The sequence below is a fragment of the Zosterops lateralis genome, assembly GCF_965231275.1.
Source record: "Zosterops lateralis genome assembly, chromosome: 3".
Classification (NCBI taxonomy): Eukaryota; Metazoa; Chordata; class Aves; order Passeriformes; family Zosteropidae; genus Zosterops; species Zosterops lateralis.
The window spans coordinates 79,670,071-79,695,636 of NC_139764.1; the positions used below are offsets into that span (position 1 = coordinate 79,670,071).

General features: G+C 37.6%; 1 protein-coding gene across 1 annotated transcript in view; it reads left to right on the forward strand.

The window, feature by feature from the left end:
* The window catches only part of UBE3D (ubiquitin protein ligase E3D), a 78,147-nt gene that overhangs the window by 40,343 nt on the left and 12,238 nt on the right, over positions 1-25,566 (forward strand). Inside the window, exon 9 of the mRNA XM_083858520.1 lies at positions 4,459-4,597. Within this exon, the coding sequence (XP_083714646.1) occupies positions 4,459-4,597 (139 nt within the window). The remainder of the gene's footprint in view (positions 1-4,458; positions 4,598-25,566) is intronic.

A 25,566-nucleotide genomic window follows, 5' to 3' on the forward strand; every position in this document is an offset into this window, starting at 1 on the left:
TGCCAGAAATATATTAGTTTTATTAGCATTCATCACATGTGGTTCTGTCCTTCTCTGGATGAAAGTTATGTAGATGTTCTAATTATATCTTTCAATCTTATGTATGTTCATTGTATTTTCATGGGTGAGACTAATGGATATCTCTTAGATTGAACAGAAGGAGTTCTGAGTTTAAGGCTTCACTCTGATCTGCAGAGGCTGCATCTCAAGTTTGATTAACACTGGGGAAACCTCTGACTGCTGTTTTTACTGGAGATCAATTCCATCATCACCAGTCCTTCTTCCTGCCTCAAAATTTAAGATTTTTTATTTCCAGTTGTCCAGAACCCACAACATAGAGTGCACTTAAGTAAAAGCATGAAGTATCTCAGTTCATTTCACTCATTAGGGGCGGGCTCTGAAAAACATATTTACTTTGCTTATATTAGTTGATTTTGCTAGGTAGAAATACCATATTATTAAATTCATGCTCATATTCTTGCGGGTAAACAGCACTTGATTAGCTGGTATATATGTTGCTGTGTTCCATTAGTTCTTTTCTCTGTGGAGTAACGTGCATTTCTTTTCAGTACTTTCCTGAAAATCAAGAAAATGTGAAACTTCCACAAACCTAATTTATTTGACATCTTTTTAAAGAAAATTTGGTTGAAATAAGCTAAAAGGATAAATACAAGTTTTGGGAAGAGTGGGATAAAGAAAAGAGAGAGAAAATGGAAAAAAATGCTTAGAATTATTTGTGTTTTCCTGTTGGTAAGATCACTGACAGACAAAACTGGATGATGATGGTGATTTACAGAGGTGTATTTAACATTGTGTGAAAAAAATCACTCTGCCATGTAATCTTCTTGACTCAGAGCATGGTGTGAGTTTGGATCATTTTTCTGAGTATGTTTTACTACATCTTACTCTTTTAAAGCCTGGTTTCTAAAGCTGACTCACATTTCCCTCAAATACTGGCAAGGCCAATAGGTAGTAGTGATATTTTACTTGTCACTAAATCGGTCCAAAGTAGATGCAGTCTTGCACTCCACAATGACTTAGGGAATTTATTTAGAATTTATGAATTTCGTTTGATACTGAGGATCATATTTTTTTGTGTCAGATGGTGAAATCCAGAATCTCAAGAATTCTTTGAGGTGTAGAAAAGTTGAATATTTGCTGAAGGAAGAAGAGCATTATTTCTGTTGTCAACCTCACTTTCCTCAAGCTCATGTCTTATCTCCCCCTTATTCCTTTCAGCCAGTGTAGCAAGCTGTGCTGTGATGTCTGGGAGTTGTGCTGGGAGCTGATCAGCTGAGTTGTCCTCTGTGGATGCTCACTCTCCTGAGGAGCATTATAAGCCAATCTACCTCTTCCAGTAAACAGAAAGCGAACAGTACTGTACTGGAAGTGAGACAACTCCCCTTATATAGAAAGGTCATGAAACTAAGATGGAAACCAGTGGATTCTTTGTGGTTTGTTTGGCTTTCGTTTTATGCATAGATGCTTTTCTCTTTCCTCTACAATAAAGATTATGGAAAAATGCTTCTAAAAGCAATAGGGATAAAGAAGAACAAAGAGGAATGATCCAATAAAAGCAGTGACTTCCCACAACCATTTGTGTTAAATGCTGTGAAAGGGCAAGTCACAAGGACTAATTCATAACGTGTTCCTGGAGCAGTAAATACTGGGATATATGTATTTTGTTTGTAATAAGGGAATACACTAGAATAATTTCATGAAGTACTAATAACTGAGCAATTAATAAACAAGAATTGCAATATAATTAGGCTAAATGTCTTTATGCAAACCTTCTTTCCCTCAGATAAACCAACAGCCACAAAAGAAAAATCCCTAGTTCAGTGTCAGGGCTGTAATAGTTGGACTTTAAAATGAGGAGGCATCTCCAAAAACTCCTTATATCAAAACACAAGAATAGAATCAGGGTACTGATGTAAGTTGTGATGTTTTGAATATTGCTTGGAGTTCTGAAAAGTTTCTTTGAAGAAAGGGTGTTGATCTGTGGAAACACCTTCCCAAGACCCAGAAGCTTAGCATACCACCTCCAGTCTCCAAACTCTCTAGCTGTGTTTGAAGGTGCCTGCAAAGTGCTTTGTTTAGACTTGCTGATTTCTGAAAAACAGAGCCTCTATTTTACTAGCTTCACCTAAATTTTCCTGCATCACCAGATTGTAGTAAATGTAGAGAAAAGTATGAGTAAAGAGCATAAGGTAAGTTTCTAATTACGTGGGGAAATGAAGTTACCAAGTGATAAGGAAATGTAAAGCTCCATTCTGGATTACAGTTAACAAGACTTCTTGGTCACTGATTACTTAGTGCTCATCATCTAGCTTTAAGTGTTCCTCCTGGAACATTTATAGAATCATAGAATGGTTTGGGTTGGAGGGGACCTTAAGGATCACCTAGTTCCAATCCCCTTGCTGTGGGGAGGGACACCTTCCACTAGACCAAGTTGCTCAGAGCCCCATCCAACCTGGAGCTCTAAACAAGTCAGGACTGCCTTTTCTGGGCTTGGCCATTCTGTAGTCTTATAAAAGAATTCTGTTTCCATTCAACACAGACATAGTATTTTTCACTTAACTGGAGCTTTGTACCTTCCAATAATGAAAATATTCCAGAGTCTCTTCTAAACATCTCACCTTCCTGTCCCAGAGGTCAGTTGGGGGTTTTTGTAGTAGCTTTAACAGCTTTTCCAGATCCATGTGGCACAGTATAAGTGTCCAGTGAGATACTACATATTATGAAGGCTGTGGGAGGTTTTGGCCTCTGCCCTTTGGTATGGTCTCAGATGTGTTGGAAATCTTAAGTGATGCACTGCCATTAGAAGAGCCGGGGAGTGTATTCCGCCTAACCATCTAAAGCTTAGACCTTCTTTTGTCAAGATGACTCATTCTGGTGTGGTTTGAGAAAAGAAATGGTGTATTTGGTAATCCAGATGTGATAAGATTCTCTTTGTCTTTTATTGTGGAGACAAAACAAAACCAGAGAGAAAGCACTTCTTTTTTTTTAGGAAGATGAAACCCCCTCTGATGTTCTGTGCATTTTAGGTCTTGCTTCTATGTATCAAAGCAAAGATGGATTCTTATATGTGCATAGATAAAATAGGAAGGAGGAAAAAAAATGGAAATATTAGAAAAGACAAAAGCAAAGAGTTGAAATTCAAGTGGCCAATTTCAGACAAATGGAAGTAAGAAAATGAAAGTACACCCACTCTTGGAAGAAAGATGTGTAAATTCTGCTAAGTAGGACATCTTCTAGAAGAGCTAAGAAGATGCTGTGTACAAAAAGTATATATGCAAGCCTGTATGTAAGAACAAGACTTTACAGAGAATCATTGGGTTTGGGAGACCTGAAAGAATGAGAACCATCCAGGATGACACAGATATTGTGAAGTGGGTATTTGCTCAGTTTTCACCATCCTGAATGCTGGGGTCCCAAGTGTCTAAAAGAAATGCAGGTATTTCTAGAAAGTGCATTAAAATAAGCTGATATGTTCACAGGTAGTGATTCAGTCAGAAGAGCTGGAGGAATTTAAAGGTGAAAGCTGATACTAAGAGTGTTTATTGAAATTTTGAAGTCGTGGACAGGGAAGAGTAGCAAGCATTTTATTCCAGAGTGATGCACTCAGGTCTGCTGAGAGTAAATGGCATTCATCTTACACAGGAGTATCTGATACTACCTACCTAGACAAAATTATGAAAGTAACTGGATCACTGATCAGTCTGTCAGTTTGTGTATTATGGAAGAAATAAGCCTGAACTATAGGAAGCAGAATGATCTTGTGTTTTGAGTAAATCTTGTTGAACTAATCTTGTGCTTTAGCATGTGACAGTGGGAACAGTTGATAGGAATATGCTTTTGGAATGTTGTTCTTATGAGTTACTCTAGAAATACATCCAAATACTCTTTTAATACATCCAAAGGAAAAAAATCTGTGTAAAGTGAAGTGGGATTGAGTTTTGCTTGGTACAGACTGTAAGTTCCCAGTGAGCATCATGAGCATCAGTTTTGAAAATCATGCCTGACTTCCTATCTTTTCAGAATTGAATGGAATCTTTCTTTCAAGAAACAAACAAAAAAGTGGAGGCATTATGTACTGCAGAGAATACTCTATGTGTAAAACCATTATATAATAGGAAATTACCAGTGAGACATCAAATTTTGTTAATAAGTAATGAAACTTTAAGTTAGAGACAGGACTCATTTTTTCAAAAATACATGAAGTTTTCCTTTCACATTATGTATCTTTTTGAAAGATATTGGTAGTATGGTTAAGGCACTTTATCTAAATACACTCTATTTTTCTGGTAAAGCACACTGATCTGTGACTTTTACAGGGAGAACATGAAGGGAATTGTTTATCACAATGATATAACATATTTTAGTACTTAATTGAAACTTATAGTTTAAATATATTTTAAGAAAATTAATAAGTTGTTTTTTTTTTTAACTCTGTAGGCTTGCTGATGCATGGGAAAATGATATGGGAGTTCATTCTTTGAAGTTTCCATCAGAAACATGTTTGGAACTATTGCTGATATTGGGTTTGAGTACCACATCTCTGCCGCCTTCACTTCAGTGCATGAACTCTTTTCAGGTAAGGAACAGCTTCTGTTTCAGTATAAAGGCGTTACTTTTGGAAGAAGAGAGATCCCTGGGGGCCAAAAACCCTTTCAAAGGGTTTGTCTTCTGCAGTTACATGACTCTCCATTATATTAAGATGTAGATCAAGGTGGAAAATGCCACTGGATTTTTAAAGAGTTCATTACATTTTAAAGTGATGAAATTTAAAGAAATTTCATCGAACTTAGGCTGCAGTAGCTAGAATCATTACAAAAATCTTGTGGGCTTAAAAAAATATCCTCAACAAAAAAATAAAGATTTCCAGTGGCAAAAACATTCTTCTGTATGTTACTTTGGAAGTTTTCAGTAGTCTTAGAAATTTTCCAAAGGAAACATTGTTACAGACATGTTAAATTGTGATTTTAATTTCTTTTGTAATGTGGTTGGAGAGTATGATTTTTACAAATGCAATAGAGACAACTGAATTCATGATGTCATGACGTAGCAACTCAGCCTTTTTATGATGCTTCTGTCTTCCCCTGTGATTACATAATCTGTCAGTTGAGTATTGATGAAAATTTAAAGTAACCAGCTTTTGAGCAGGAAGTGTACTGAGTCTGTTTATTCTGGCAGCTATAAAAGAACCATCATCTAGTGGGACTGAGTGTCCTTAACAGTTTCTAACGTGAAATCAGGTAGCTTCTATTTGTCCGTATTTCCTGTTTGTACTTAAGGCACATCTAATTAGTGTTCCCGAGTTACGTTTACTGAAGAATAGTCTTTCTGTAGATTTTGAAGCCCAAAAAAAAGATTGTTAAACAAAATCAAGTAATTGACTTTAATAGAGTTACACTGATGTACAGCTGCTGAAAACTCCTCTTTTAGGAAATAGGTACCTGCATTGTTTCTTGCTTTGCATTGTCTGTGCTTGGAAATGGAATCTGTATGTGGTGATCACTTGGGTGCAGCAGCAGCCACTGATCTCTTCAATGTTATTTTGATATCCAGGGTCAAAACTGTTACTGAGTTGTACATTCAGAGGCCATAAAATTGAAACTCTTGGATGCCAATAGATTGCAATAATTATAAATTTCAAGGATTTGCCAGCAGTAGTATTCCATGCAGTTGAGTAGTCTGTGTTTCCTATTAAGAAGTGGACATTTTGGTTGTCTAATCCAAGAGGATTAGACAACCAAAGAGACCCTTGTCTCTTGCATTACCAGTAATCTGTGGTAAAGTCTTCCCTGCTCAACACATGACAGGTTAAATAGGAGTCTCTTCCTGTATGCCAAGGCTGTATGTCCTGTGTTGTTTCTGTGCATGCTCAGTCCCATATTGTGTCTTTGGGATTCCCTTTGATTTGCATATGGGGTAGAGCTAGGAAGTGATAGATGTCTGACAACTTGTGTTTTTACCTCAGAGTACACAAAACATCAGACTTTTCTTTATGGCCTTGGCTGACTCTGCATGATTACGCTTGATTGCTCCTGGGTCATTGTAGGTTTGTGGGGCTGTTTCTGTGAAGAAGCCATTGCTCTAGAGGCACATGGTGCAGGTCCTGGAAGCACAGGGTTATGTCAGCCACGGGGTGGGACATCCCCATGCATCCCCTGGAGACCCTCTGACTACGGCCTTTCAACCCCAGATTTCTGTGGAACAGATGAAAGCGAGCAGTACTTTGCTCAGCTCATTTACTGAGCACTGGCCTGCGCAGATCATGGTTTCCCTGCCTGTGTGCCGAAGTTGGCGATGTGACAATGTCCTGTCTTTCACAGCAACACACTCTGCAGTTTTTGAAAAGCCCAAGTTCAGAAACCTGCTCTGCTAAGATAATGTTCTATGTTGCCAAGTGGGAGGAAAGGAAAATGGCTTTTTTGATAAAAATTCTGTGACTTTGACTGTCACTCCTTGGCAGACAGTCAGTATCACCAAGTGTTTGTCCTAGAGGGCAAACACTGTCCAGTAAAATATTGTTTTATTTATTTTTATCCTTATAAACCTTGTTTGGATCTCAGTGAGTGAATCCATGAAGCAGAAACAAAGTTTGCTCAAGCTTTTCCCTGATGCTTTATGATGGTCTGCCAGCCTTATAGTTTTTATTTTTTTTTACTGGCTTGCTTCTTCATATTTAGTGAATACTAGAATTACAGATCCTACTTTTTCTGTATTTTTCTTGGAAAAAGTTGGCAAAACCTGAAGAGAGCTTGAATAGTTATATTGAATTGTGCTTTTTCCTGGGTATAAGATCACTGCATCCAAAATACTGAAGATTGTGAGCCAAAAAGTGAATAATAAAAGGGCACTAATTGAAAACTGATATTTCATGTATCTTAATAGAGTAATGGCAAAATGACAAAACTAGTTATGCTTTATTTTGTGGTAGACCTTAATCTGGCGGTTGTCTAGAAAAAATTAAAACCTTTTAATACTATATTAGAATCAAACTTGTATTTGCACTGGAAATAATTGCAGAGTTCCCTGTTATCTACACAGAGGAACAGTGGCAGTCTTGTTCAACAGGGTTGCCAGGCTCTTGCAACAGTATGCTGGAGGAATTAGAAGGGAAAAAACGACCCCAGAAAGTGCCAAGAGTTTATGTGTATGAAAGTGCCTTTCATATATATGTGTTTCCACTGTTGGACATGTAGTGAGGAGTTAAATGGACCACTGCTTTCTACTGGTGCTTTTCTTTATGTTTTCATACAGTATTTGGAAATGTATCTAAAAGGTAGCTCAAATGTAATCATCTAAAAGTTGCAGTTTATCTCCTGATACCTGGTCAGGATGCTTTTAAACATTCAATTTTTTTTTTGTAGTTAGATAACCAAAAATGATCTCATTGACACTCATTATTTTATTTTTTTTTTGAGAATGTATTTACCCTCTCTCCCAATTATATTACAGTACTGTAGTGTTGACAAGCCAAAATTTTAGTTGGTATGCATCTGCATTAGTTGATGCTTAGACTGTAAAAAGCACACAAAGGAAATCTGCTTAGTTGCTAATAATCTGTAATAAACTCTGTTCTGCCTTATGCTTTAGAAGTACTCTCTGGGACTAGCTTAGCAGACTCTCTATCAGTGCTGAGACATAAATTACATTTTATTTTCCATTGGTGTGCTACTGCTTAGTAACATAATATTTGAAATCACTTTTCAATTCTGTTTTGACCCCGTAAAGGTCTTTCAGTGTGATTTATGTTCCAGAGGAGCCTGGAAGAGAAGAACAGCAGCAGACTGTGCTACATATAGCTCTGCTGAGTTTAAGGTGCTCACTACAGCCAGCTTACAAGTTTCCCAGGCTGTTGAGCCTAGGTACTAGATTGTCTTTGGCTCACCTCTCATTTCACCTGAACAATCGCAGTGACATTTTTTTGGCGGACTATAGAGAGTTAAATCTTGGAAAGCTTGAGCCTGTAAACTCTGAAGGAACAAAGTGGATAGACTGTTTCTTGCTGGCTGATGGCAGCTCCTGGGTTTACTGGAGAACACAGTTTTTCAGCTCTGACTTGTACCTTCCCAGGCTTGTAATCCCTCACCATACTAAGGATGTCTCAGATCAAGGTAATAGGATTGACTGAGGCACTTGATACTTACCCTGGAGCAATGACAAAAGCAGTAAGAAGGGAGAGAGGAGTTTGCTACTAGAAAAGATTAATTTTTTTAGTTTGCTTTTGCTCTGAGCATCGTTTTGCTGCTTTCTCTTCAGCTCCATTACACTGCACGGAAAGCTGTGTTACCTTATTACACACTCAATCTATATGGCTGTCCACCCACCTGAGCTGTCAGCCTTTTGCTTTAGGAATGGTTGGGCTTTACTTTGTGTATTATTCTTAATACTTGCAAACACTTGTAGCTAGCACCCACTTACCATATACTTTATCACAGAACTGCTTGGTTGCTACTTCTCAGCAGTCTCAGAGAGGCTGTGCTGGTATTTTCAGAGCCTACAGCACAAAACAGTTAACACAGGGAGATGCTTTAAAGTGACAAGTAATCTCTGCTGTGTTTTTCTAACCTTATCTCGTCTTTTTCTGAATTCAAGCACAGGGAACAGAAGATGTCCTGGATATTGAACTCTTATGATGATATATGGGGCTGCTGAGCACATTTTCTCTCTCTGCTGTTTTTTTAGGAAACCGGGCATTTTACTTCCCCTATCAAGGCACTATTCATAAGGCCACAGACTATAAACAACAGTTTTCAGAGTTAAACAGATTATGGTTTTATTTTTACTTTTACAGTTGTGTGAAATTGAAGGAAGATTGTGATCAAGAACTGCTGAGCTGTTTCAAAATTTTGTTTCAAATAGCTCATAATAGTTTTTGGAGCTGCATCCCATGCCCCTGGTAGCTTTCAGCACACTGTCTGCTTTGGTTAGAGAAGTGAAGCCACTGTTTAGGAAAAAAATTTAAAAATGTTCATTCTACCATTGCAGTAAGAATCCCTAGTGGTGTCTCTGAAGGAAAAACTCATTTGCGGTTACTTTGTTTTCAAAAAAGAAGGAAAACCCAAGGTTTCTCATAGAACAGCCTGCCAAGTTCTCTGTCATTTAGACTCTTAATACAGTGCAGGAAACTTGCTAAAGGCAACAGAAATACAGAATATAATTTGCTCAGAAAATTTAAGAGTTAATAAATACAGTATTCATTACAGTTTAGTAGCTCTAGTAGACAAATATCAAAAGGGTCATGGAAAACAAAATATAAAATACTGCTGTCTCTCAGGTCTATGCTTGGTCCAAACTAAAGTGAGTGTCCCTTGATATTTGGTGGGTTTTAATATTGATACTTTTATTTTTTTATGTGTCTCTATATGTATGAAAAACAATTTCAAAATAATTTTTTGTAAGAAGTTAGCTGAATGTAACAGATGCACCTGTATCTTCTGACAATCCTTTTTGAAGCTAACAGCTGAGTAAAATTTACAAATGATCTGTTCAGTTTTTCCATTTGTTCTGGGCATTTCGAGCTAGAGAAGATGCACATATTCTTTTAAGCTGGATTCCACTCCTTTGGAGCACTGTGAAGCAGCAAAGACAGGACAAAGATACAAGAAAAGGAAAGAAAATATAGAGTGAAAGAATGTCTTTCAAAATACTGTGTCTTTTATTAAGCTATCCCAGAAAGGAAAAATAAATAAGTGAATTTATGCTGTAAAATCCTTATTATCCCTTCAAACATTTTTTAAAATCACAGGCTATTACTTGTCTAGTGAAGATCTCCCAGAAAATGAATTATAGGCCTGAATATGTATATTCTTTAGTATTTCAGAGACAAAGGAAGAGTTCCTAGATATGGTACAAACTTTAAAAAAAATTTTTCTCTCATCCTTGCAACTGCCTATGTCTCTGAAACTTCTGCATGAACATTGACAGTATTATAAAGCAACCATTACAATCTCTGTTTAAATACAGTCCTGTTTGTTTTCCTTAGTGGACTGATTCTATATAATGTAAACTAGAGTGAACAAACCTAGAGTATTTAGTGCCAGCCTCTTTTGGCTACTCAGATTTTACCCAAAATAAAGATGTTTTGATTTTTGCAGGTTAGCTTCCAGGATGACACAGAATGGATTTTTTTTCTGTTTTATTTCTGATTATTATGTGTAAGTTTTTAAGTTTAATTTCAAACTATGTCTTTTAAACAGGAAAGAAATACCCAAACCTTATATAGGAAAACAGACGTAGTTTTGTGAAACATACATACAAATATTTTAACGGCTTTTAAATAAAAGGACTTATAATGTGTATATTTGGGAGTTTTTTATCGTTTGTTAGCATTCAATAAAGCCATAATGAATCTATTGAAACACTGCAAAATAATTAGGAAAAAATTAGAAAACTGTATGAACAAATTAAAATATAAAATTATGAACAAATGCTGCCGAGAGCAAATGATATTAAGAGAGTTAGTGTTTCAATGACAAATCTGAATACTTCTTTGCAGACTTATAGAGATTTCTATGTTCAATTAAGAAATTATTATTTTGCTGCTGTTTAATTGTTCCATATTAAGTTGATTTATATTATGTCACTCAGGTTATCTTGGTGTTCACTGTAAGCTATCTTAAAATAAGTCTCTCTGGAGCATTCAAGTGTATGTCTTGGACACTGAGACTATCCCTTTCTTTTGTTGTTAACCTCGGTCTCAGAGGAAATAATTTTTTAATTGAACTATAATTAGTATTTTTACATCCTTGTTAAATCTGTACCAGAAATGTTTCATGCTGACTCTGCATACATTTATTTAAGCATAATGTCTCCTGGCTGAGAACAGTTCAGCTCTGTATATGCAGGAGCTTATTGAACAATGTCCATAGGTCCTTGTCTGTCCCTATATGACTCATCCATATCTGCAGCACAGGCTCACATTTCTAGGCTATGGTTTTGTGATATCTGTGGCTGCTTTGGACATGCTGATGGGAAGGTATTATTTCCCTTATCTAATATGTGGCATGGCTACATTTCCGCTGATGGGAAGGAGCTGCCCATTCATATTGGCCTGAAACAGAATGAAATCAATCATGTGCAAACCTAAACTGAAGCTATGAATGAGAAAAATGCAAGCTGAGCTTACTTGTAGAAGCACAAAACTTTGTAATTGTTTCATTGCTCAGTGGTGGAAAATCAGAACTTTGACAGCAGTGGCCCTAAACTGAGATTCAAAATTTGTCATCAGTTTCTCGGAAAAGAGTAAATGGTTCTTTTCTTCCAAGGCAGTTCTCCAGTAAAGAGGAAATCAGAAGGAGTGAACTTACACTTATCATAAACAGAAGTAGATTAAATTACAAAAAACTTATGACCTCCAAGTAAGAAGCGGTGAACATGTAGTATGAAGGCAAGTGCCTACTCTGGAAGCATGGTCTCCTGCTGCTTGAGAGGGAAGATATTCTGGAAGAGCAACTCATTTCTGTGCAATTTTCTTTGCCTAGGATATGGTAAAAGCTGCCTGTTACAATAAGCATATCATAATAGAATTCAAAGCAGTTTTCTTAGAAAAGACGTTCAGATATGTCGTTGTGGGGGTTTGACCTTGGTTGCCCACCAAAGCTGCTTTATCACTTCTCTCTTCAGCTGGACAGGGAAGAGAAACTACAATGAACAGCTCATGGGTGAATGAAAGGGCAGGAGGAAATCACTCACCAGCTACTGTCATAGGCAAAACAGATTTGACTTGGGGAAATTGATTGACTTTGCTAACAATCAAATCAGAGTATGATAATGAGAAGTAAAACCAAATCCTGAAAATATTTACCCCAAAGTCCTCCCTTTTCAGCTTGAACTATATTCTCAATTTTTTGACAGCTCCTCCTAGCGGTTCAAGGATAGGGAGAATGGGGGCCATGGTCAGTTCACCACACATTGTCTCTGCTGCTCCTTCCTTCTCAGGCAGAGGACTCACACGTCTTCCCTGACCCAGTGTGGGTTCTCTCCCGTGGGAGACAATTCTTCATTAACTTCTCCAACATGGGCCCTTCCTACAGGCTTCAGTTCTTCATTAACTGCCCCAGTGTGGGTCCCTTCCATGGGGTGCAGTCCTTCAGGAACAGGCTGCTCCAGTGTGAGCCCCCATGGGATGAGAAGCCCTGCCAGCCTGCTCCAGTGTGGGCTCCTCCATCCACAAGTCCATCCAGGAGCCTGCTCCAGTGCAGGCTTCCCACAGGGTCACAGCATCCTTCAAGCATCCACCTGCTCTGGCACAGGTTCCTCCACGGGCTGCAGGGGAATCTGTGTTTCACTACCTGGAACACCTTCTCTCCTCCTTCTTCACTGGCCTTGGTATCTGCAGAGCTGTTCCTCCCACAAATGCTCACTCCTCTCTCCCAGATCGTTGAACAGGTTTTTTCCTCCATTCTTAAGTCTGTTATCCCAGAGGCATGACCACCACTGATGGGCTGGGCCTTGACCAGCTGTGGGTCCATCCTGGAGCCAGCTGGCACTGCCTGGGTCAGACATGGGGAAAGTTCTGGCAGTTTCTTACAGAAGCCACCCCTGCAGCCTCCTGCTACCAAAAAATGAATGCAATCGTGCAATCAATGCTATGCAAAATGAATACAGTCACTTACCAGCTAGATGTAAATGTACAATTAATTGCCAGGATCCAGTTGAGATGGTATGGTATAGCCTGTGAATAAACTGCTTGAAAGGGGTGAAGACAGAACTAATTAGGGATGAAAATGCCTGATTGGTGCCACTCTTTTTTTTCTTTCCAGTTTTCTTCTATTGTGAACTTTCTGACTTTTCCAAGTAATTCTGAAATCTAAAAGTGTAGTTGTTATATCCTAATGATCGAGTAGTTGTGTAGGTAACTTACTGTTAAACAGAAACTGAGAGTTTGTCTTTATCAATATTCACCACACTGTGTAAAAGACAAATACCTGTGTTTTATGTACCTAAGTATATACATAAACAAGTTTTATGGGAGATCTAATATACCACTAGAACATACTTTCCTGTTTATTAATTGAGGCTGTTTGTGAGTGAGAAACAAGCTCTGCTCAAAAGACAACCTGTGCACAACTGAATACTGCAATACATGTTCAATATGATTTGTATAAGGCTGCTTCCCTCCAAAACCTTGGCATGTCTAAGATAATATTAGCTCTACCCAGATTGCAATTAATAGCTTGATTCATGTGAGGTACAACTGTCAAAATTGTAGCTAAAAATGCACCAAAATTACATTATCAGCTACAAAGACCTCTTTTGTTTTAAAAATAATACTGATTCATTGGATAACAATGATTCTATAATGGAGATTTTCCTTAGAAGTTCATGTTGTTATGCTGTGTGTTTTGTGAATGTGTGTTGTTACAGAAAGCTACAGCACTGTTTATTTCCATTAAGAGTCTGGATGGAAGCTTTAAAGCTACTTGAGGAGTCCAGAAAGCTCTGCAGAAAAAAGAGATGTATTTATAAGGATGATTCTTAGTAGGTTTAAAATTTTTTTTAAAAATGGATGGATACAACTCTCTTAGATTTCAGCTATAGGCTGGAATAGATATGATGTTATCACAGATTACAAGATTTTGAGGAATCCTGAGGGAGATTGTCAATAAATTCTAGCATTTTATTACAGACAGGTCAGCTTGCCAAGGCACTTAGAGCAGCTCAGGAGTGTTGCACGTTGAAGAGTTGGAAACCATAATAATGTCTTCAAGGAGACAAATGGACAAATATACAGAAGACTGTAAACCCAGAGCTTAATAATTGAATCGATGACTTGACTATGATAAAGTACATGGTGGACAAAAAGGAAGAGGGCTGTTAAGTTCTCTTCTTTTTATTGTCAGTTGAAAATGAGTCTGGAATGGATCTTTTGGTGAAGAAGTCAGTAATGCCTCCAGTGAGAAACATACAATTTGCCTTCCCTCAGAAGCAGAAGTCCATCATTCTGTTGCAATGTCAGTAAAGAGAATAGTGTACTCTAAATCTTTGTGCTTAAATCATAGGTCTGTTCCAGGGGTGGTGACTGATGACAAATGGTACTGCTTGAAAACTTCTGCTTCTTAAAGAAGAAAACTCTTTAGCTAGAATGGGCAGAAATATGACATGGGGGAACAGGTCAGATCATTGTCTGTCCAGGGGCAGGAAAAGACCTGGAGGGAAGTGTAAGAGATAAGATGGACCAACTACCCTTTTACTAGGCTGGTGATGTTCCCATTGACATACACCAACACAGTTGTGACTGGCCAAAAAAAGGACAAGACTATTTCCTTCATCTCTAAGTTGTTTGCTTCTTTGATCTGTAAAAAAGATTAGTTGCATGAATATTTCTCTGTAATAGCTCCACTACTTTTGAATTACAGGAAGCTGGTTTACACATGGGAGTGTGTGGAGATATCTCAGCCAATGCATTTTATAGAGCTCCTAAAATAAGATTTGGAATATTCCTCTGGGAAGAAGGAGAGGTGCAAAAGGGTGTGCAAACATTAATACAACCTACTGAAATAAGGAGACTGTTTAGCATCCAATAGAAAGTAGCTGTGCCTTGAGATGAAATGTGGCAACCATTTAGCAATATGTAGAAAAACTTGCAGAAATCTGAAGATGCTGTTGCTGAGCGAGATCACAGGGAATGTTGGGTGGGCAGAATGTGATTGCTGTTTGGACTTTTGTGAGGCATTTTGGTTAAAGTTTCTTCATCTGTCTCCCAGAAGCTTGACAAGTAAAATAGGAAGTGATTCTGCCTTATGGAAAAAAAAAATAAAAATTCCTATATAGCTAAAGTAAAGTATAAAAGCATAGTATATAGAGAAAGAATCTATTTTAAAACACCAGTTCCCAGTCTCCATTATTTTTGTGAGCTGTGGCATTGTGATTGATGAAACCAGATCAGGGAGCTATATTTCTGCAGTTGCTTTTAGTGAACTTGAGTTTTATGTGGAAAATAGAAGGAAAAAAAGTGTTAAGCACCTTGGCATGGGAAAAAACTTGTACAAGTGAAGATGTAATTTTAATCTTATTGACTATTTTGGCTACTCAGTCCACTTTCAACTTCTTCCACAATGCCTGGCATTTCTAAATATTATCCTAAAAATGACTGAACATTGTACTGTCCAGATGCTCTCACTTCCTGTGACTGGTACTGCTGACCCTCGTTCTGCTTCTTATCAGTAACTATATACCTACATAATTCAGCTTTAAATAAAATGTTTTCTTGCTGTTGATGCTCCAGTCTTTCACACATTTTCTATTTTCATATGTCCCACTAAATTAAAAAGAGGCTATTATTGCGTACTGGGGGGTGAGTAGCTAACATATTTCTTTCTTAACTCACCAGAGAGTGCTGCTGACTTTTTATTTAATGTTTTCATACAAAGTCTATTTCATTCATCGTTTGCCAGATTTTCAGAAGGAAAATTCTAGGACTGTCTTGTTTCCCAGTTTGTTAACCACTTTTACAATTTTTACACACTGATGAGTTTCCATGTTAATTTCTCATTTTTATTAGATATAAATTTACTTTGTTTCCATGCCATTTATGAGCAGACAGCTCTGTAATTCTTGCACCTTTTCCCTGTTTAGAAACTAACTTTTAATGCTTACAGTTACCTAATTGTTTTTGCCTCTTTTTAGGTATGGAAAGGGAACAACAGGGCTTTATATCCTTCTTTGTAGCAAAGTAGAATCAACTTTACTTCTTTAATTTAAAAAAAAAAAAAGTCTGCTGAACACACAGAAACCTTCATATTTCAATTTGCCTTCTCTGCTTACACTGAAAGGAAATGCATTTTCAGCTGTATTTTTGTGGAGCAGTCGCTATAACTAGTTAAATTAATCAGAAGTGTCTATTCTGCATGATTGTCTTGAGGATATATTCCATTGACTGCTTTTTCTGTTTTAAGGTAGGATGTATAACGTGACTAAATAATGTCTGTAAAACTGACTGTATTCTGTTCTGTAAGCTTTTACGTGTCTGAGCTATATGGCTCAATGGTAAGATTGATTTTGAAAGACCTGCTGAGTCTTATTCTACATTTTTTAAGCCACTCCTGTGTGAAGAGTGTGGGGAGAGACCATTCTCCCATTTGCCTGGTAATTAGATCATCTTCTGAGGACTCTAGCATTCAACAAGGTTGTATCCACAACACTAGATTTAGATGAAGCAGAGCTCTGATTCCGCCTGGAAATGATTGTGCTCCTGTAATTTAGTTAAAATGAGCTGTCAGAAGTGAGACAGTGTTTACGAATTATTTAAGTGTAGCTTGGAAGCTGGAGAAAACCCTGGTGACACTTTGTAGCTAATCATTTTATGTAAGCCTTTCCTGCAAAAGCGGAGCATGCATTCCTAATACAAAACAATGAAGAAGTCAAGTGGGACTCTTTTACAACAATACCGATACTGGATAAAGTACTAACATTTATTAAAGTGCAGTGTCACTGTTGGATTATACTCCTTTCCCAGTCTATATTCAGATAATTTACAAAGCAGCTGAATGCTTGATTAAATCTTCCAAAAATGATTCTTGAAACAACTCCATAATATTTTTTACAACAAGGTAATTATCTTGAAGAAGATGCAAGTCACAGAAAAAGAATTTCATATACAGATATCATCTAAATCTCACATGCTACTCTGTTTATGCAGAAGTGACTTGTCAGTCCAGTTTTCACCATTCCAATTTTCTTCACCATTTTCATTCCAATTTTTTAATTTTCCAATTTTTTCACCATTCCAAAAATTGCCATGACTTTGGATTACATAGAGTTCTTATTCAAATGAAAAAGTACTGAGTGGTTTTTAAAGTTAGGCAATCATTTAGGGTGTCCACCTGAAGACTTAGGAGCCTTTTTCTCGTCTTGTAAGATTAAAAATTCTCGTGGTGGTCCCTTAGTGGTGGCAGCTCCAGCTTTGCTTTGGTTAGTTTGTGTGGTATTACAGAAATGCACCCAAAGCATTTGTGGTGATAGCTCAACATTGTAGGCAAGGACCTGAACCTTTTGAAGTTAATATCAAAACTCTCTTTGGCTTCAGTGGTGCAGAACTGGCCTGGAAATGAATAAAGCAGCCAGCTGGATATATTGTAGAGAAATAATTATTGCAGACTCTGAAAGTTCCTCATTAACACTATTGCATGTGAACTTTGCAAGCAAATGCTTGAAGCTAATCTCCGATAGCTATTTGTTAGACAAGTGAATTAATAGCTGTGGCTGTTGGTTCATGCAGAGGGTTCTCTGTTGGTTTTTTTGTCCTTTATTTGAAGACTTCAATCAGCATAAATGATTTAAAGGCCTCCCTCCACTAGATGGGAAAAAGATGCTTATAATGTAGTACTTGCTTACACTCTGCATTATTGATATGATGTAATATTTTTTACACTTGGGTAAGTATAGATTTTGAATAAAAGAATTTAATTAACACTGAATAAATGTTCCTCATAAGGGGAAAATTCCCTGTTTCTATTTCATTAATGCTTCATGCTTCTAGCAGTTAACTAATTTAATTTTACTCCTGGTGTTCAAGGTCTGTGCTTTTCTTCTGTTTTTCAGTCTTTCTGTCTTTTAAACAGGCATTTTTTTGTGTTTTATAGTTGGGAAGAGAAGATCAGCCAGAGAGAAGTTAAGGAAAAGTGCAAAACATTTTTCTCCTTTAGTTTGACTTCGTGTAATGCACAGTGGACATGTATCTATAATTGCACATAAAAAATGTGTAATGCAAAAAAAATTAGGTTTTTGGAAAGATCCCTGAGATTTAAATATAATAAACCCTATTTTAAAAAGCAAGCTAAGTGACAATTAATTATTTTAAGTAAGTAAAGGTAGAGAGGATCAGTCACATGATAAAAGTAACCCTTGCACATACAAGCAACCATGCTCATTTAATTTGTCTTAGTAAAGAAATTTAGGGTTTTGGGGATCAAAATCCCTTTGAGAGTTGTTTTTAGATATATATACAGTACAACCGAATGTTGTATAAAATGCTTAAATTCAGGATACAAAGTGAGTGAAATGATGTGGCAGATGTTCAAAGTGAATAAAAAGCTAACTGTTCATATTGTGTGTCAAGCAGTAAGGGGTTTAATATGAGAAGTCCAGGAAAATGATAATTTTAAAAGTTTGAGGCAAACAATTATTATTTTTTTTTCATTAACTCAGTACAGTTTCATTAAAGGTTTTCATGTAGAAATGGTAAGTGCCTGGTTTTGATCTTTGGTAGTTCTTAGTGTTTGTCTCATAAAGCTGGTAATATTTTGAAGAACTGCAGGTTACTTCATTCAGACATTAAGGTCATGCAGTGATCCTCAGCACTGGAACATAATCTAACTTGTTCTTGATTATCATCTTTCTACATTTCTACTAATTTATGCTATTTTTCATTTCCTGAACTTTAGTAAATGCTAATTTTTTTTATGCAGGCAATTATGGTTCAACAGTGTATTTTTTTAGTGGCCTTGCCCTGAGGAAGATGTTTTAAACAGTATTTTGGAAGTCTTCAAGCAGACCTATGTGCTATAATTTTACTTCAATAATCCAAAATCATGCCTCCAGGGAGATATGACTCCAGTGTATACATTGTTCATATATATTTATCCTTGATGGTAAAATTGGATTAAAAAATAAGAGAAAGAATTGGAAGAAAGAATCTGGAAAATTGATTCTTCTTGAAGGTCATTAATGTTTTCTAAAAAGAAGTTGAAAATGAACATGAAAATCTCATTGTTAAAGAAATTGTTCTAGCTTTGTTTTGCATAATAAGATTTTTATCAGTACAAGAAAAGGTCTCATAATAATAAAACCTAATTGTTATTTTCATCTGAAACTGGAAAGTATTCAGTGGCTGGGAAACAGACAAAGAAAAAGAGGGGGGAGGAAAGAAGCTTGAAGAGAATAATACATGGAGCCATGAGCTGAAGGATGGATTCATACTATATTGTAATATAAAGAAAAGAGGTTGCAAAGGAGGAGGGGAGAAGAGAAGGGGAGTCAACCAAAACTGCAAGATAAGATTTAATTCAGAAGTATTTTATGTCCAGTATTTGACTAAAGTGTCTTTCAAGTGAATAATGTTGATTTATAAAAAGAAACTTAGGCAGCAAAATTTGCACTGCCTAAACCCCCCAAAAAGAGCAGAGTAGACAAAGTCCAGTTTGTAGGTTTTACAAAACATTGGAACCATTTGTGTTCAAGGATGCCTCATCTACTAATCTTTGTTAATTAGCCAGTTCACTTAAAAAATGCATGCAACAGAAATACATTTACAGAGTCACAGAGTCATTGAGGTTGGACATGACCTCTTGATACCATCTCGTGCAACCCCCTGCTAAAGCACAGTCAACTAGAGCAGGTTGCCTGGGACTATGCCTGTTTGGGTTTTAAATACATGCAAGGATGAAGACTCCATAACCTCTCTGAGAAGCCTGTGCCAGTGTTCTACCTCTTACAGTCAAAAAGTGTTCAAAAGGAATTTCATGCTCTTTAGTTTGTGCTTATTGCCTCTTGTCCTGTTAGCAGCCACTACTGGGCTCTCTCAGCCTCACTCCCTCCCATCAGGTATTTTTGCACTTTGATATGATCCCCCTGGCCCTTCTCTTGTCCAGGCTGAACAGTCCCAGCTCTCAGCCTCTCCTCATATGAAATAAGCTCCAATCTCTTAGTCATCCTCATGGTCCTTTCTTAGCCTGTTCTTAGCCCTTTCCTCACTTAACTGAGTCCATATCTTGTACTGGGGAGCCCAGACCTGGACCCAGTAGTCCAGATGTGACATTAGCAGTGCTGATTTTAGGTGAAGGATGACCTCCCTCAGGTTGCTAGCAACAGTTTTCCTGGTGCAGATGTATGTCCACTATAGGTGTTCTGTTACCTAGTCCTCCTTCATGAAGGGTAAGTCTTCTTACAGACTTCCCTACTGGTCTCAAGGGTCTGGGATACTTGCAGGCTGATTATCAGTAAAGACTGAGGCAAAAAGGGCATTGAGTACTTCAACCTTTCAGTGTCTTTTGTCAGCAGGGCCTCAGGCAATGTGCAGGCTAATGCTGTGCTACTCACTGCTTGTGTGTCTCTGAGAATCCGGAAGGAGCTGCCTCCTGGCTCACTTGGTACTCATCCTCTGCTGAAGTAGTTTGCTGTCCATGGTGATGGCTGTTGTTGCGGTCAGTTGTTTAACTGTGACTGAGAGACCCAAAGAAGCCATTCAATTTCTGAGGTGTGGGGTTGACTGCACTTGTGTATTGGTTTAGGGCAAATTTGGTAGAAAACTCCCAAATAGGGTCCCTCCAGGAAGCAGACTCAAGCAGCCCCTCCTCCCAGCCAGTCTGGGAAAAGAACTTCCTTGGAGAAAAGTGGAAAAAGCTATTTATTCAACAAACAAAGTGCTCACAAGCTTAATGAATGAATGATGTGAAACAATAAAACCTTTCGTTCTGGAGTGAGATGGTAAATTGAGCAAATCCATGCCATGGGTGTAGCTCAACTCACTCAGTCCTGTATCAATCCTTCCAGAGGTCTAGGCCCTGGTGGGCTGCAAGTGCGAGCCCTTGGTGCTCCTCTGGGTTTCTTCAGTCCGGAGCAGATTTAAACAATCAAAAAAAAAAAAAAGGAAAAAAACAGTCTAGGAAGTTTCTCTGCCTCAGCTAAACTAACTAAAAGCAGAAAAGATTTCTGTCCCACTGCTGTCTGTGCCTCAGCTGAACAACACCGTCCCGAGAAAAATTCAGAGGACTGAATGCTGTTTTTCAAAACAAACTGTGCACTTCTTTCTCTGCTTTGCTCTCAGAACCAGTCTTAAAGGCACAGAACTCAACATACAGCACAAACAGAACAGACAAATGGGGATACAAGCATCGTAAAGTCACCCCAGGACAGCTTGTTAGATGTTGCACTAGATCTCTTCAGTGATGGTTAGATCAGGAGTGCAAATACTGGTTCAACAGTAGTCTCTAAATAATCGCATTATCCCAGCCCAAGGAGACAATCAGTCCCTAAGTATTCCATACATATATGCAGTTAATGTCTTTGTCTGACACCAGTGTTTCAACATCTATTGCATTTTGAAATGGGTCTCATTTCAGCCAGTTATCAGGGTGCTGTCAAAGCCCATGTGTGAGCTGTGCTTTGCAGTGATAAATGAGTACAACTTGTATCTTAATCTATTTTTTTTTTTTTTTTTGCTTGGATCCCTTTTCAGAATGTGATGTGTGACCAGCTTTTATGGGGATGAAATATTATTTTCCTGTTCTTTTGTGACATAATGGGTCTTGTAAATAGTTGCATAGTTTTTTGGAGTAGGTGGCATTATTAGGATGTATACTAGTTATTTTGAGGATGCTGATACATCACCTCTGCATGATCTGTATTTGTCTCGAATCTTCCTCATCTCTTGCTAATTATAGTTTGTCTTGGGGGAATCAGTTTCCTAAGTTAAATAGACCAGTGTAACACACAGTGTTTCTGGAGTGTGTTCAGGTGAGAACTGGTTCATGTCACCTACTTCTATGTTCACAGCCCCCAGATTTTTTCACGGTTCTGTGGTGGGCATATGCTAATGCTGCTACCTACTCTCCGGTTTGAGATTAAGCTTCCAAATTCCTTTGCCCTGAAAGCAAGTTCCTTTCTCTTCTGTTGCCACACTTGTTGAGCAAACTTGTCCTTTTCTTTCTGCTTTAAGATTTTTTTTGTGTCTTTTTCCTGATTGATATGTTTCCTCTGTTCTATCTATTGCATTTTTTTAAAACCAGATATAAGCTCTTCAGCAGATCCTGTGATTACTGTTACATCAGTTATCTGAAAGTGAGAAGAGGAAGACTTGTGCAGATTTTTTTCTGGTTGTCTATTTTGTTTACCTAAGAGTCTCCCTCCTATCCTTTTTTCTTTTGTTTTGTCTTCTCTTCTCCCCACCTGCCACCTCCTGAAAATTGGAAACATGAGAGGCCTTGTCTGAGCATTGGATTAAGAGCCAGGAAATCCTTACTCTTTCCATGACTCATTGTGTGTGTCCTTGGGCAATCTGTTACTATTACCGATAGAAGCTGTGCATAGCACTTGGCTGGAAAATTAAAAATATGGTCCAAGGAGATTATTTCAAATTTAAATCAAAGCATGGCAAAGGTGGACAGAAAAGACAGGCTGCAGAAAGTGAGTTTGGGAGGAAACAGTTTGTTTATGAGCTCCATAAAATGGTTATGAAGGGAGATAATGCTCACAGGAGTTTCTGTCTTGTTGAACCCTTTGGTTCTGTCACAGTGCAAGCATATGCTGTGGTAGTAGATGGATACACATCTCTCAGTTTCAGAGCTCATATGTTCTTATTAGAAACGAAATGAGTAAATAAGAGTGATGGAGGAGGAGAGGGTGCACTGTTCAATAGATGCACCTGCACTCTGCTTTGTATATCCAGTTCTCTGAAGGTTTTCTTGGGAGATTGGTTTGGTGATTGTGTTTAAATGTGTGTAAATGCTTGAGGTTTTCCTGTTTGCTTAATATTTGAGAGATTTCACATCTTTAAGGATATGAACTCTTCCTCACAATTTAGAAGTAAAAGAGATCTTTGGAGAGAGCAAAGGTCTAGGGCTTCTAGGCAGGGTCACCTGGAGGTCAGAGAAGACAAATGGAATAATTTACCTATATTTTCCATGATAAATCAGACATGAAAATAACTTCAAGAAGTAACAGAATATGATATGATATAGAAAGCTGTCTTCTGTATTCCTTATGTAACTTCTCTGTATAAAGCCCAATATGGTGAAAGGCTGTTTATAGAACATACTACTTTCAGAGTGTGTTTGCAGACATTTTATCACCATGTCCATTCAGTGTTCATTCACATGACATTGCCTGTACCTTTATTTTGACTGTTTTAATGATCTGTACATCAGCTCCCATTGCTGTGATATTGAGGGTGGTTGTTTTCTATTCAGCAGCAACCTATCTGGCTATCTAAGAGAGCCTTTCCATCTCCCCCTGCCTCTTATTCATGTAACCTTGTCTTTTCCTTCTGTCTCTTTGGCATTATCCAGTGGGTTTGCAGGTATGTCAACACAGTGGGGAGGAAGTTTGCAAGACTGTTTGGTTATTGCTTAACCTTCCACCAAAGAAAGGCATATTCCTCTGGTGAATTACATTAATGAAGGCTGCTGGGGTCCTTGTATAATCTTTGATATTTCATTTGGTGAGAAAAAAAGGCTGTTCTTGGAATGAGTGTTTGGCTTTGAGTTATTAAATGCCTATATTTGGGGGTTATTAATTTTTGAATAGTCATAGTTAATTGAGAAGAGCAGTATCAGAGTTTTGAGATTCAGAATCTTCAGGTGATGTTACAGTTCGCAAAAGGTCATTGTTGCGAAAAGTCAGTCCAGGCCCTGCAGTGGAAGTTGTTGTCCTGACGCCAGTGAGTGGGGTCAGTCTGACCTCTGCTTGCGAGTGTTAACTTGCATTTCCCACTGTTGCTGCTCTTGTGACATGCTGGGATAGGAATCTGAGGAAGAATCTGGTTCAGAAAGGGTTTTGCTCTGGATTCTATGCTATCAGATGTTTGTCCTCGCTTTTACGATCAGTTTTTGCTTCACACACTTGCAGTAATTGGTCTGATTTATAGCTGGGACCACGTGGAATTCTTGTATTTCATTAAATTTAGTCCTGTTATTGAAGATAACATTATGGATCATCAATGGGTCAACCTCTGTCTTAAGATCCCCCCGATTCCTTGTACAGCCCTTCCTTTTGGAAGGCAAATTAACTTTCAGTTGCCATTAATTGATGCGTTCCTCAAAGTTTTCCAAATCCATCCTGATAGAGAGTAAGTATTTAAAATTGTCTGGTGCCTGTCAGAGACAGAAATCCATAAGCTATTTATGAGTCTAAATTTGAATCCCATAAGCACTTCACCACATGAATAATTGCCTCCCTAGGACAATAGAGGTGTTCCAATGTGTATACAGAATCAAAGATCCAGGGCAAAGTTCAACTTCCAAATAACCATGTTATTATTGAGGAAATCGTTAGAATCAAAAGGAAGAGGGAATTTGTCTCAGGTCAATTTTTTCAGTATTCTTTTCAAAGAGAATTCTCTGTCATCACTTGTTTTAAAATCTTTCTTTCTCTTTTGCTAATTTAATAGACTTCTCTCTCATGGGTGACTACTGACAAGAAGTACTGACTAGAGAGGATGCAATTTGAATGTCCTGAAGTCAAAGTTAATTGCATTAAACCTTCTTAAAATGCAAGAATCATATAATACCAGGAAAATAAACATCTAGCATGCAGAAATTACATTACTACATTCCTTCTCTCAGTTGTTCTGCAGGCATGCTTTTTCATAATGAAAGACATAAGGGATTTCAATGTAGTCCAGACAACCATTTTAATTTCTTGTGATGTTTTCAGTCAAACTTTTGACTTTTGAGGTTCACACTGAGAGTTCCCAGAGCTGAGGGCTCATGCTGCCCATGGAGAGTCTTCCGAGTATCTCCATAGTTAAATTTTATTTATTTTGTCACATCCTACTCTTACAAGAGTGTGGCAATAAACAAAGTAATAATCAACCTCATACATCTTTCAAGACCTACTAGCTCACAGATCTTTGCCTTTAAAAAAACCTTCACTTTATTTACTTCTGTATGAAATTAATAGTAAATCTTGATGTAAAGAGGTTTAACTTGCAGGATTGATATTTGAGCACAGTCTGCTTTAAAAATAAAAACCTGCTTGATAGCTTTTATCTTCAATTATCTTATTTTTAAAGGAAAAATATTCTAAAAATGGTAAATACTGTATTTTCTTATGAAGGTTCAAGGTCAGTAACTGTCCTTTTTACCAAGAAAACATCTGTTTGCATGAGTTTGAGCCTTAAAATGGATGGCTTCAGCTTTTCTTCTGGATGCAGCTGGCAAAAAAATGTGCTCAATCCCTAGAAATAAATATCAGTTTGACCTAGTAATGGCTATAGGGATCTTAGAGACCAGAAATTCACGCTGTAAAAATACCTGATATAATTTAGGACCTCAAATCTCACTGAAAGTGGCCTTAAAGTCCTACATCCTTTAGAGGCTTTGAAAATGTTTTATTACCCAACCAGTATTAAGCAGTGTTTACTGAATGCTCGGCCATTTAATAGGCATCATGAGATTGTACAGGAATGGAATGACCTGGGACCAAAGGACAACCCTGCTCAGACTCTGTCCCCCTGGGAATGAATCATAGTAGGAAAAGACATTTTCCTAAATATCCCTTAGTTATTGTAATTTTATGTTTTCTTCTGTGTGTCTCTCTATATCACAGGATACAAATGAATGCCTTATATAACTTTTTTTTCCCCCTTCATCTTCTTGGTTTGTGCTTTTATTGCAGCCATATCAACTTCTAAACACCTGTTCCTATTTTAACTCAGTCCTAATCTCTTGCCAAAAGCTGATCTCTGGTAGGAATGCAGTAGTCCCAATAAGGTGTTAAAAATAAAATAGTAGTTGATACTTAAATACCGATTTATATACACAAACAAATTAATTCTCATACCTCATGCAGGGAGGTATTTATTCTCATTCCAGTTTTAACTGCCAGGAAGCAAAG